The 13,041-nt window shown below is 42.2% G+C and overlaps 3 protein-coding genes across 10 annotated transcripts in view; 1 reads left to right on the forward strand and 2 right to left on the reverse strand.

Moving 5' to 3' along the window:
- BRCA2 (BRCA2 DNA repair associated) overlaps positions 1-6,931 on the reverse strand; it is a gene marked incomplete at its 3' end in the record, with an annotated part of 33,990 nt that extends 27,059 nt beyond the window's left edge. The window contains exons 1-8 of one of the 2 annotated variants that reach the window (XM_079322362.1): positions 6,738-6,931; positions 5,880-5,983; positions 5,016-5,261; positions 3,073-3,178; positions 2,262-2,314; positions 2,118-2,158; positions 1,908-2,019; positions 287-342 (exon numbers count right to left, since the gene is read on the reverse strand). In XM_079322362.1, coding sequence (XP_079178488.1) covers positions 287-342; positions 1,908-2,019; positions 2,118-2,158; positions 2,262-2,314; positions 3,073-3,178; positions 5,016-5,261; positions 5,880-5,946 — 681 coding nt within the window. In that variant the 5' untranslated portion in view covers positions 5,947-5,983; positions 6,738-6,931. Of the gene's footprint in view, positions 1-286; positions 343-1,907; positions 2,020-2,117; positions 2,159-2,261; positions 2,315-3,072; positions 3,179-5,015; positions 5,262-5,879; positions 6,213-6,737 lie in introns of those variants that run through there. The other variant, XM_079322361.1, reaches the window with a different exon arrangement.
- Positions 6,932-8,765: 1,834 nt separating this feature from the next.
- On the forward strand, positions 8,766-10,829 carry ZAR1L (zygote arrest 1 like). Its single transcript, XM_079298508.1, has 4 exons — positions 8,766-9,391; positions 9,785-9,877; positions 10,025-10,099; positions 10,498-10,829. The coding sequence occupies exons 1-4, from the start codon at positions 8,795-8,797 to the stop codon at positions 10,639-10,641; spliced, it is 909 nt and encodes a 302-aa protein (XP_079154634.1). The 5' UTR covers positions 8,766-8,794; the 3' UTR covers positions 10,642-10,829.
- Positions 10,830-11,506: 677 nt separating this feature from the next.
- FRY (FRY microtubule binding protein) overlaps positions 11,507-13,041 on the reverse strand; it is a 216,267-nt gene continuing 214,732 nt past the window's right edge. For all 7 annotated transcript variants that reach the window (XM_079298273.1, XM_079298274.1, XM_079298275.1 and 4 more), the window contains one exon: positions 11,507-12,964. In XM_079298273.1, coding sequence (XP_079154399.1) covers positions 12,706-12,964 — 259 coding nt within the window. In that variant the 3' untranslated portion in view covers positions 11,507-12,705. The remainder of the gene's footprint in view (positions 12,965-13,041) is intronic.

The raw sequence follows: 13,041 nt of genomic DNA on the forward strand, positions 1-13,041 counted from the left end.
GGTTTGATTTCTCTCTGAGTAATACTGAGTGCTGCTGAAGCCAAGTGGTTTGGGGGGTGGGGGTTGCTTTGGTTTTATAAACCTCAAGAGAGGGTTATTTGTGAGAACATATTCTACAACCATGTCTTGCAAATTTAGTCTTGTGAACAGTAGCTTTTTAAAAAACAGTCAGGAAAGCTTAAAGTTAAAACTACAGAATTTTTTATTCTTGGCTCAAGGAATGCAAAAATGTAATCAAATAGCTTAACTGAAATTAAAGAACAACATAGCTCTTAAAACTACTTACTGTATCAGCCCTTCCATCCTGTTGCTTTGCTTCAGAAATAGAATCATTCTCTCTAGCTTTAGAAGAAAGACAGACAAGTCAATTTATTTTCTCCTAAGTGTTCTGCTGAGTGTGTTCAAATACAGCTGTGTTTTGGGAGGGTTTTCATTGGATTATTTTAAATTCCACTCAAATCTGTAAATAAACTACTAAAAATTAAAAGTTCTAAACAAAAAGTGGTACAGATGAGGCTGAAAGTCAGTATACAAAAGCAGTTTTGTAACAGCACAAACCACCCCAAATCATATGTTATGGCTTCTGCTATGTTTCCAGTTACCACCTTGAAACAGCATTGCCATTCAAGCAGTTATTCATGGCACTACTCCCCATTTTCTTCTGTCTAAAAACTTGGATGAGATCTTCAAGCCTTTCAGGAATTTGGGTTTTTTCCCCACTTCCTCCCAAAACAGCAATCTTCACTTTTGTTACAAAAGGAGAAAGTGAACCCTATTTTTAAAATGCCTGAAGAGCAGTGTATTTAAATGTTTTACAGATATGCCATCTAGGTTCTGTGTAGCAGCTTTTTTTTCACAGGTGTCAGAAGGCAGGAGTATAATATCACTATTATAAAATACATGGCTTATCCAGGACATGGGAGAATGAGAGCTCAAACCACAGCTCATCTCTCAGAACATCATCATTAAGGTATGGATACTTTCCTTAGTTCTTCTTTTCAGCTCACACGTTTCTGGACCAAAGAACACCCAAAATGGCACAACTCAATAGCCCTGTGAATAGTACCAGTCCCTACAACCCCAAAGAGATTCCCAGTCTTAGTGTTCATTCTTGATATGCTTTATATGCTCTATACAGTGGTACTTTAACAACAGGAAAAGAGCAATATCAGAAGCTAAGGAGACACACCCAGGTCTTCCCATTTTGTCAAGAATTTTCATCAACAAATTGATTCTCAAAACATACAGCAGATTTCATTTTGCTTATATGCTAATGAAATCTCACTTTCACCAACACCTCAGGTTGAGGCTTGATGTTTATCATCACTGTTGATTACCACTGCAGCAATTATCACCCACTCATTCACAGCTCTGCTGACACAGCTGTTTGTGCAGCTGTGCAGTAAATGAGCTCCAGGAGCTGCCCTGTCCAAACAACCCAGGAAATATGAACCCAGGAGATCAGGTCTTAAATTGGATGAGTATCCCAGCTAGTCTCACTGGATTGCTATGATGGCAGGCACAGTGAGAGTGGTTAAAAATGCTGAAGACAACATGGCTGCTGGGAATTTTACTCAGCAGGCCACCTTCTTACACTTCATAAACAAACCCATTTAACTTAGCCCAATAGTTTCTAGTTTTGTGATAGGGCAAAGCAAATGTATCTAATCCTCCTTCTATGCTTTGCTATGCTATTTCTAAATTTATATTCCCTAACTCCTCAGAGAAAGGAAGAAAACTTCTGAAAAGTTTTCTGTTTAGGGCTACATTATCTAAAGGCACCCAATAATTATCTATAAGAATTTTGTGTTCTTTTAATTGGAAACCAAACAATTCATATTGAGTGACCTTCCAGTGTCAAAACCAGAAGTTTTAAACCCTTAGCAATTGCTCATTTTTAGAAATACCTATTATCACTGTTTCACCAAGGGTAGGAGGTGTGGCTAATGAACTTGACCAGGACATATCTGGATCCACTTCTGCTCCCAGACTTTCAGAAATACATTTTGGAGTTCTGACCTAGAAATACATTTAATAATCATAGATATAATTTCTATGCCAAATTCTAAATGTACAACTCAGGAAAAGGAAACAAAATGCATGAATAAAATACATACCTCTGAAAGTTTTGGTGTGCAAAACAAGCTTCCATATGGTCCTAAAATACATTATGCAAAAAGAACATTAAACAGTAACTAAAAAAATATTTTACATCTAGAGATGTAAAATATTTTGTAGAATCAAAAAGCAAAAATACAAACCAGTGATATTATTTCTCTGAGGTGTTCTGTAAGTATTCCTTAAAATAGCTGGACTGCAAAACAAAATTAAACCAAAACTATTAACTTCTCAATTTCTTAAAATAATTGAATATTTCAAACATTACATATATTACCATCTCCATTATTTCTTTGCTTTGCATCATGGTTACTTCCCTGACTAGATAAAATGCAGATTCCTCATAACCATCAGTCAGTATTTTACATGTATTAAACATTACCATAAGTCTACTATAAACTGTAGAATATTTCTTTCAAGAAATAATTTCAGTGATGAATTGTCTGACAAGTAATAAATTTCAATGTAACCACACATTTTATAATATGCTGTATGAAACTAGGGAAATTGGCTTAACTACTTTAACTCTTCTTATAATCCACATGAGTACTTTGATAAAATTTATCTGAAATACAGACATTAAAGTGTCAAAATGAAAGCTATTATTAAAAAAAATCTCAGTAAATATTACAAATAGCTTTACTACTTGAGAAGTACATGACACATCACTACTACTCTTTCTTTGGATGTTTGGACTTGGAAGGCTGAAATAATGTTAAAAGATTATGTATTTCAGCTGTGAAAGAGTAAAAAAATAGGAAGAACACCTTAAAGTAAGGACATTTACAAATTTAGCTAGTGTTTTATTTTCAACTCACTTAGCAACCTACAGGTATCATAAACATATCAGACATACAAGATTATTCTCTGCTTTTGAAGTTCAACAGTTAAATATGGTGGGTTAAATATTGCTTTTTAGCTTATTTTCTATATGTGTTGACATATTTAGCATACCTAGCAGCAAGGCAGTTGTGGAAGGTACCAGGAGGAGAAGCAAGTATTTCATTTTCTTGGTCTATTTTTCTTCTTGTGTTACTTGGGCTTATCAAATTCTCTTTATCTGCAAAATAGAATATAATAATCAGCACAATTTTGCAGAACTCCAGGTTTCAATTCTGAAGCTTAAAGCCAAGTTTTCAAAAAAAAACCCAAACAAAAACAAAACAACAAACAAACAACAAAAACCCAAGAACAAAAAACCCAGTCCTAATTTTTTTTTAGTATGTCCAAATTTTATATCCAAACGATGCTTAACATGTTTCAAATGCACAGCCAAGAAACCCCTCGTTATGCCACTTCATTCACTTGGTATTAACTAAGTCATATATTCTATTTCAGTTGTAATGTACTGCATTATGCCTTTATTGTCATTGCAGAAGTTATTCTTAGCAAAAATACAAGACATGGAAATATGGGTTTGTGCAGCTTCCCCTCATATTTACTACGTCATACATTTACTGATTCAAATAAGCACCAAAGAGCAAAAATTATTTCCAGAAGTGTTCTTGGAGTCACTGTCACCAGCACCTATTTATTTGCAAAGCATCTCCAGACAAAAGAGAGTGTTCCTACCAAAGCTGCAGAATCCTCTGAACAGTGAGACCCTTACATGGATAATCATCCACTAAAGGGAACTTCTACTCTGAAGTTTCCAAACAACCTTGGTATCAGAAATTACGCTTTTGTTTATGCGTTCCTCTCTGCTTCTGAGTTCCTGAGTTCATATGCACACCACAGGTGCATCCCAGTACCATACCAAGGTATGAAATCCCTCAGGTCCCATCCAGGCTCTTGCTTTCACAAGAGTCATTTGAAAGAAAATAAAATATTTCAGACAGTCACATCTGAACTTCGCAGTAAAACTGACCATTTTGAAATAAACAATCATAAGGTTCCTTTCTTTGCCATTTATGAAACTGCCAGGTGAAACTCCTGAAACCAAGAATTCCCTAGGGACTTAGCACTGTAAAACACAAATAGCTACATTTAAGTTCAGAAGCAAACTTCAGAAAAACAAAGAGTTACAATATTCCATGGAAGTAGTGCAATAAATTATACTTGAACTACAGCACAGCTCTAACCCTCCATAGAATTTGCCCAGGATCTAGAATGGTTCTGGTAATAAAGGGAGTCTTGTGTTTGTCTGTACCCTGGTTAGAAAAGCTTATCAGAAGGACACAGACACAGCAGATGTACCAATCACATACTTCAGGAATGGGATTAAATACTCTTCCATAGAAGAGATTCTTACATACAATCTTGCATACATTCTCCATAGAAAAGATTCTTCTCGCTGTCCAAGGAGGCTGAGTACATCAGAAAGGAGCAGAATGATATGTACTCCCATGACATACTTGGGATTTATAAATAATGTATGAGAAGTACCTCATAAATTCAATTTTTTTTCTAAATGGAAAAATGCAATTTTTTCCATAACATACAGTCTTAGTAACTCAAAGAGATGGTGCTTTTAAAACTTTCCAAGAAAGGTTAAGGAGCACCCTACAGATTGCCTCACACTTCATCATGATAAGGATGATTCTCTCCCTTGAAAAGCTTCAAACCTTTTGCATGAAACAAAATGAGACTGCTAAAATAATTCACTCTGATTTGCAGTCAACAGGTTACACTAACAAGTTTATATCCGCTCATATTAACAATATTTAGAATGTTTGGACCACAACACTATCTTTTCTACACAGAATTTTGCCTATATATTGCCAGTTTATCACAAGCTGAATTCACTATTAAGATTAATTCTGCATTTTTATAGATGATCTTCAGAAGACTACTAAAATAAGCTTCTTAGTCACACAATTCCTGCAGTAGCATTATCTATTACAGTAATGATCACCAGCTGCAACAAAAGGCTAACAGAAAGAAAAAAAGTTACTCACTTGCTCCTATTTTTTTCTGCTCTGTCTCTTTTTCAGGAGAAGGTGGCAATATTGCATTTTGTTCTTTAAAGAGCAGTGGGGTTGATGCCAGCTGACTGTATGTAGAGGGTTTTGTCCTTGGAGTTTTAAAAGCTGTTTGATCAAGCCAGCCAGAGGGCCCATCAACCTCTCCAAATGATTTGGGCTCATATGGGGGTGCTTCAGCACTGAGTTCTTCAAACCAATTAAGACTGATAGGCCCTAAATCTACAAAGGAAAATATACAGAAAACCATATAAAAAGGAAAAAGGTTCCTCCATGGAGGATGTGAAAATACACCTGGCATTTAAATGCTAACAGCAAAACACAGTGCTCCTTCCACTGCCATACTTCTGGTTTCTAGATGGCTTTGAACTCTGATAATCACAAAATGTAAAGGGATGACTGCCCAAATTCTCAGACTATTAATAAAATAACCAGCAGACCAGAAAAAATGCCCAGTTTGTTTAAAATTACAAATATACTCTGACTTTTAGGGTCTCTCTTGGTTTTGCTCAGACTGGCAAGCTAAACAGGTTCCCTTTAAAGTTATTGACTACCACAGGTGCCTTTAGCAAAAGACTAAGCCTGGTCTGCCTGTGGATATGTATAGAGGTGACAACTCTAAAAAATCAAGTACAAAAAGTAACTAAGCATACATCATGGAAAAAAACTACAAATAAAAATTTGAAGAAATCTAGGTATTGGGAAATACAGGTTTGGGGCAAGAACAGCAGCTGACAACTTGCAGAAAGCTTTCATGTGGAATGTACAGCAAATGTGTATAAAAGACTAGTGCCCAGAAATCAATCCTAACAAGAATTATTTACTTTAGATAAGGTGTACCTGATTCACTGCAGTGTGCCATAAATATTTCAAAGAAAGTTGGTCTTTCCCCAGGTTTGCAAGCCATTTTCTTATTCGTTACATTACCAGAACAGTCGAAAAGCCTGAGAAGAAATAAGAAAACACTTTCATACACTGCTGCTGAATGTCTTAGGCCTGCTTTCCTGCATTTTGTGGTGTGCCACAGCCCAGCTTGCTTAGTTTTGACTGTAATGTGAGCATTCAAACACCACAATGACGAACGTGGTGGGAAAGCAACAGACAAGAGCATAGGGACTTATACCAGAGATAATGAAAACACTCAGCAAACACAGGAGAAAACCAAGATGGAACTGGCAGAACAGTTCTGAGGTATTTTACACAGAAATCAAACCCCTACACTCACTACAAGGTGTTAGGATGGAATACGTACTACCACATATATACTCTGATAAGAGGTTTATGCCTTCCACAGTAATAGCTGTTCCCCACACAATGGCCGTGTCACACACGCTGCCTTACCAAAATCATGGAAAAAACGGGGGCTTTAAAATAGGGTACGGGCTGCATTAAGACAGAACACCGAGGAACTCAACATTGCCTCAGAAGCACATTTTAGAAAGCGCGATTCGACCAGTCCGCGCTGTTTTCCGTCAGGGGAAGCTCCTCCCGGGCAATGACCACGCGCGGAGCGCGGCCTGCGCAGCCCCGCCGGGTCAGCGCGGGGTCAGGGGGACAGGCCCGAGCCCCGCTTCCCCTCCCGGTGACTGCGGAGCCCGGCGGGCTGTGAGGAGAGAGCGGGCCCCCGAGGGGCGGCAGGGACACCCCCAGACAGAGCGCAGCCCCGGCGCGGGGCCGAGCCACACGCGGCGCCGTTACCTGCCGGCGGCGCTTCGGGCGGGGCGGCGGCCGCAGCATCGCCTCACGCAGGGGAGGGGGCTGGCGGGGAAGGCGGCGGGGGCCGAGGGGGCAGCGCAGACCCCCAGCTCGGCCGCCCCGTTCGAAGCTTGGCGCCAACGCAGCCCCGCGCCTGCGCAGCCGGAGCATCCGCCGCTGCCGCCCTCCGCCGCAGCGCCTCCCGGCAAGGCGGGGGCGAGCCGGCCCCGCCCCGGCCTGCGCTGCCCGCCGCGCCTGGGGCGTTCCCGGTGCCCGCCGTGAGGGCTGTCCTGCTGAAAGGGCTGTCCCCCCGTGGCTGACTCCACACACAGGACAGAAAGGGAGCGGCCCCGAGCCGGGATGGCCGCCAGCAGCTTCCCTCACGCGTGTGGAGCAGAGGGAAGGAAGAAGCGCATCCACGGCTCACATGATTCGCGTTTCTGGGCAACAGCAAACACCTGCCGGGAAAGGCTCTGGGAGGCTCTCAGCCTGTGCAAAGCCTCAGCCTCTGGTTCTCAGGCGGTTTTGTGGGCCTTGACACATGAAATGGATGTTGATGTTCCAATAAAGAGAGTGTTACTATGCTCCACGTACATGTCCAGTCCCGCTTTGTCTCTTGAGTAAATTCTTGGCTTTGGCGATGGAACAGCTTCAAGATGTGTGGAACGCTCACCACCAACTTTGAGTTTACCATCTTCATTTTAGTGGGACATTTATCTAATCTTGTGCCATAAAGGGGTTTCTTCCTACCTCTCCACACCAGTCCTTATGTTGCACAGTTTTGTCACATCCCCTGCTTAGTCATCTGTCAGTTTTGTCACTTTATTGTACAATAATTTTCCATATCCCTCATCCTTTCAAGAAACTTCTAACCCTGCAGTGTTCTGGAGAGTGGCAGTAACTTTCTTCCCAATGCATTTTTGAGGAACCCAAACTGTTATTTTAAATGACGGCATGTAGTTTCTGATTAGATTTCCATCCCCATTCCCAAAGCACCTTAAAAACTTACTCTTTTTGCAGCCACACTGCAGTCATTAAGTTTTAACTCGGCTATCTCAATACCCTATTCTTCTTCTGAGTTGATGCCGACAGTGCTTTGAAAACCTAAGCACAACATGGAGCCTTGAGACAAGTTTCTTTTAATTATGATGGATGGATTTCCTGAATCTGAACCTCCTTCTGCCCTGTAAAAATGCTGTTTCTTACTAATTTATCTCAGACACTTGAAAGTGTCAGATATACTATGAACACTGTTTTATACTATGTTTAAAGACATCATCCCTATCAGGTCTCCTCTAGCTTTTCTCTTCCTGCCTACTGAATTTTATGAAGGGATGGTGAGGAGTCATACAAAGAAAGGATTTCACATCCCAGCAATTTCAGGGATTTAAGGGTTCTCCAGTCTCTAAAGGCTTACATACACAGTTTGGATGATTTAATTACATTATTTTAACTCTATTACCTTAAAATTGAACTAAAGTGGTGTAATAATGGAAGGACTATTAGTCTAATACGCACACGCTTTTATTACTTGCTTGTATTACTAACACTTATGCCATAATAAAGGTAGCAAGCCACTGCTTTCCCATACATCAGCTTGTATACACAAGTATATTCCATCTTTTCCTAAAGCAGCTTGGTTGTCAGAAAAAGTTCCAGGTAGATAATCGCCGAGTAATAGAACAATGGGGATTCTCTGACCTGTTAACGCCAGTAAAGACTTATTTTCGAAGATGTAATTTCCTGAATTCTTTGCTTAGTTCTGAGAACACTCAGTTTATCTGGGCTTCGTTAGATCCCCAAACTCCCTCTCCCTTCTTTTAAGACCATGAACAGTAAAGTAGGAGCAAGCAGCCTTCTCCTGGCCGTGGTTTTCCCAGCTGTGGCTGAATGACATCTCTCATCATTAGAGTGTGGCAGGGCAGGCAGGCCGGCCGGCCTTGCCATCAGCACACCCCTCCACCCCCAGCTGGCCCCACTTTCCCCATCAATTAGCTCCCCAGGTAAGATAAAAGCAGGGCAGCGGCACAGGTAGGGCTGACCCTCCAGCAGCGATAACCATGGACAGCTTTGTCTGTTCTCCCTTCAGCACACACCAGAGCTTCGGGAGCAGCCCCTCGCTCGGCCGCGGCTGGGACGCTGCGGCCAAGCAGCCCACCTGGAAGCAGAACAAGAGCGGCGGCATCAGCCCCTTCTTGGGGGGGCCCTTCACGCCGCTGCCCTCGGAATACCTGGACAGCTACCGGCGGGCGCAGCTGCAGGCGCTGCTGTCGCAGGTGGGCCCCGCGCTGGCGCCGCGGCCGCGCCGGGCCAGCACCAAGGAGGCGGCGGTGCAGGTGAGCCTGCGGGCCGACGCGGCCGTGCAGTGCTCGCTGGGGCCGCGCACGCTGCCGCCCGCCCGCCTCTTCGGCCCCGCCGCCCTGCGCTCCCCGGGCCGCCTCGCCCTCTACTCACCCGCGCCCGACCGCTGCTTCTTCGCGCTGCCCGACGCCGCGCCGCTCCCGGAGAAGGCCGCGTCCACCGAGAAGAGCCCGGCGGCGGACGGCGGCGAGGAGCAGCAGGAGGGCCCGGCGGGGGCCGCGCTGCCGCCGCGCCAGGAGCCCGCGGGGACGCGGCGCGACGAGACCGCGACTCCCCGGCAGAGAGCTGCCTTCCAGGTGCGCGGGATGGGGCAAACCCTCGAGCAGGGCGGCCAGAAATCACCTCATGAGCGGCACGGTGCTCCCTGGACTGCCCCGGGCTGGCTCTGTCTCACCTAGAGCAGAAGAACCTCCAGCCTGTGGAAACCCACACGTGTGGATCAAAGCATGGCAGAATGGTTTGGGTTGGAAGGGACCTTAAAGATCCTCCACTTGCAACTTCCATTCCATGGGCAGGGATACCGCCCAATAGACCATATTGCTCAGAGCCCCATTGACTACCATTCACCCATGTGGCCTCCTGGGCAACTTTTTCCAGTGTCTCACTATCCTCGGGGACTAGTAGTGAGGGAAGCCGGGCTGGGTGTTCTTGGGGTGCTGGAGGATGCTCAGTAAACTCTGTCTCCGCAGTTCTTGGAGCAGAAGTATGGCTATTTCCACTGCAAAGACTGCAAGACCAGATGGGAGAGTGCCTATGTGTGGTGCATTTCTGGAAGCAACAAGGTAGTTAACGAGTAGTTTCCTTTCTCCTGAGACTTGTAAAAATGGCATTAAATCTCTGATAAATCCAATGTCTTGACACAAGTTTGGATATCTGTATAGAACACTTTGAATAAGTCTCATACTAACAGAACTTGCCTTTTTTTTCAGGTGTACTTCAAGCAGCTCTGTCGCAAGTGCCAAAAGGGCTTTAATCCCTATCGAGTGGAAGCAATTCAGTGCCAGGTAAGTTAACTGTGCTCCAATAAGATTGTCAGATGCTATCATATGTACTTATACTGTTGTTGAACTTGATATTGACTTTATCTGGAAGAAAACTTCATTTCATTGAAGTACTAGGAAATGTTATTTGGGAATTGTCTTGGGGTAGGCCTCCCTCCTCCCATGGATGGCTTACATAAACAGTTTTCATACAGCATTATGGCTTGCTGCATGTATGCTAGGGTTTTGTGCTTCTAGGTGAGAAAGCTCCTGTACCTTAAATTCACAAGGTTTTTACCACAAGAGCTCTTAAGTGTTATTAGCTCCAATGTGTTGCTGTGATTAAGGAAAACCAAATGTTAGTCTAACATGAAGTGCATCCTCTTTGATCTGCTACTACTAACATGTCTTTGTTTCTTAAGATCTGCTCCAAGACTCGTTGTTCTTGCCCTCAGAGGAAGAGACACATTGATCTCAAGAGGCCTCATCGCCAAGAACTCTGTGGCCGCTGCAGAGGCAAAAGGCTGTCCTGTGATAGCACCTACAGCTTCAAATACATTGTCTGATCCACCAGCCCTCTTCTGCTTTGTGCTTTGCACTGTGTATTGCTATGCTTTGACTTAAGGCTTTTGACCTGGCATTGGATAATGGATGAAGACTTAAGTATTATTGTAAAGTATATTAACCTAAGTATGTAATTTCACTGCATATATGCTGTAAATAAAGTTCAATAAAAGTCTGCACTAGTTTGATACTCCTTAGTTTCATCTTCCTTGGATGAAAGAGGAAAGTATATCTGTAAGGATGCAATCTATTTCCTTTCCTAAAGATAGTAGACTTTGTTTTGAAGTCTTCAGGGAGTGCTAAGATTCAAGCCACAATAGCAAGTTTTTCCTTCAGTCACTCAAACTGAACTAGGGTGGAAGATCCAAATATTCTGGAGCATCAAGTCTGGTGTAAATGCAAATATCTTTCCCCTGCCTCTGTCAAATGTATGTATAAAAAAAAAAACAAAACCAAAAAGCACAGCTGCTTGGTAGTCAAAGCTATCTGCCGGAAGAAGACTGTGGCTGCAAAATAGGAGGGAAAAGTGTGTAAGCTGCCCATATTTGAAATGAGGAGGGGAAAAACCTTTTGAATGGCAGTATCTGTGCCAGGGTAAAAAATACCCTTTAGGGTAAAGGGAAGTTGGGAGGTTTTTCAGTGTCAGTGGAAAACCAATTAAACTATTTTTGCTGTTGCATGTAATGACTTTTTTTTTTTTTTTTTTTTTTTGGCCAGGCTGTAGTTACATTTCTCACCATTTTCTATAAATAGCTTCAGCCTAAACCAAGAGGCAAGTATCTCCAGGGCACTGCTGATCATGGGAACCATGTGCAACAGTATTGATTCAGACAAGAACACAATTTTCACAAAAAAGCACATACTGTGTTGTGACTATATATGACTTTTATACTTCAGTTAAATGGATGTACTAATCCAAATTTCAAAGTTACTTCACAAAAACAGTTAAGTGTATTTACAGTGTGAATAAGTTACATAGTTGTCAGAATAAAAGTGTCTCAGATGTGCAACAGATTTACATGCATACATTTAACACTGGACAGCAGTTAAATGTAAGAAAAAAACATAGTTATGACTTTTCTATATACATTACAAATAAAATAAGACATTTCTTTGAAGAAACTTAACATGAGAACTCGCCTTTAACGTTAATATTTTTACTGTTTATACTCAAAATTTATATTAAATAAAAATATGCATGCTTAACAGTTCAAAAGATTTGATTCTGTGATGGGACTTTCTCCTACAAAATGGCAAGTTAAATTAGATCAACCATCCTTTAATAGTATAAATATATTCATAAAAGCAAACCTCTAGTAAAAAGCAGCCAAAGTTCTGAATTAAAAAAAAAAAGAAAATTTGCCAAGACCTTTCATGATCCTTGGGGGGGCCTAAGAACAGACCTCTGCAATATGATCCAGTACCTTCAGAGACAGTAGCCTAGTAACATTAGGAAATGTACTTCATAGCAGCTCATTCTTTTAAGATACAGTAATCGTACTTGTATTACAGTGTACATTAAATTATAGTCTGTTTACAATTTGTTTCATATACACAGGCTCTCAGCTTTTGACCAACAAGTTTGTGAGATTCCGTGGCCAGCTTCATTCTGCCTATTTTTCACTCAACTAAATAAAAAAAAAAAAAAGGAAAAAATGTACAAGGTTTGTTTTTTTTTTAACAAACAATACTATTTTGTGAAGGAAACATTGCACTTTTGCCAACCGAAAATTAATTTGCTATAAAGGAAGTATTGTTCAGTGTAGTAGGCTTTGGTATGCAATGGAAGTCACTTCTTCAGTAGTGAGTTGTAGTTGCTCAGTGAAATGCTAACTGGTTTTTGTGCAACACAGAACAAAGGATGTTATCCCAGGTGCTCTATGCTACCTCTGTCCTTACAGTATTGCTACGTGGTTGAAGTTCAGCCCATTGCTTTTTGAAGGAAATCCTAAATGTAACAAGAGTGAGTACAGCTTGACCAAACCTTTGTAAGGCTGAGAAGACATCGAGCCACCTCACTCCCACAGGGCAGCACTCCCAGCTTGAAAGGGGGCCCAAGGGTCCTGTCAGAGACTTGTGCCAGAAACGCTGGAGTCTGGAAGAAAAGTGTTGATGACCCGGTAGCTCTGAGCCCTGCGAATCATGTCGCGGATCTCTATGTTCAGTTCCATTAATTTGGTGCAGATTTCAGTCAGGCTCTGGTTGGAGCCCACCAGTGCATAGGTGCCCGTCTGACCCAGGGTTTGGTGGCGGAAGTAAATATTCAGTAGTGTCTGGACTTCGTCATCAGAGCTGCTTCCAAAGATATCATTGGGCCACAAAATCCTGGAATGAAGGAAAAGAACAGGCATTTTATTGTGGGTTTATTAGCAGAGACAGGAGCTATATGACAGAGATCTCTA

Source organism: Erithacus rubecula (assembly GCF_903797595.1).
Source record: "Erithacus rubecula genome assembly, chromosome: 1".
NCBI lineage: Eukaryota > Metazoa > Chordata > Aves > Passeriformes > Muscicapidae > Erithacus > Erithacus rubecula.

Excerpts from the sequence above, each read along its gene's own strand:
- ZAR1L (XM_079298508.1), top strand. The coding sequence starts at position 8,795 with ATGGACAGCTTTGTCTGTTCTCCCTTCAGCACACACCAGAGCTTCGGG. Across the intron at positions 9,392-9,784 it reads GGCAGAGAGCTGCCTTCCAG|TTCTTGGAGCAGAAGTATGG; the intron begins GTGCGCGGGATG and ends CTGTCTCCGCAG. Across the intron at positions 10,100-10,497 it reads TGGAAGCAATTCAGTGCCAG|ATCTGCTCCAAGACTCGTTG; the intron begins GTAAGTTAACTG and ends TTGTTTCTTAAG.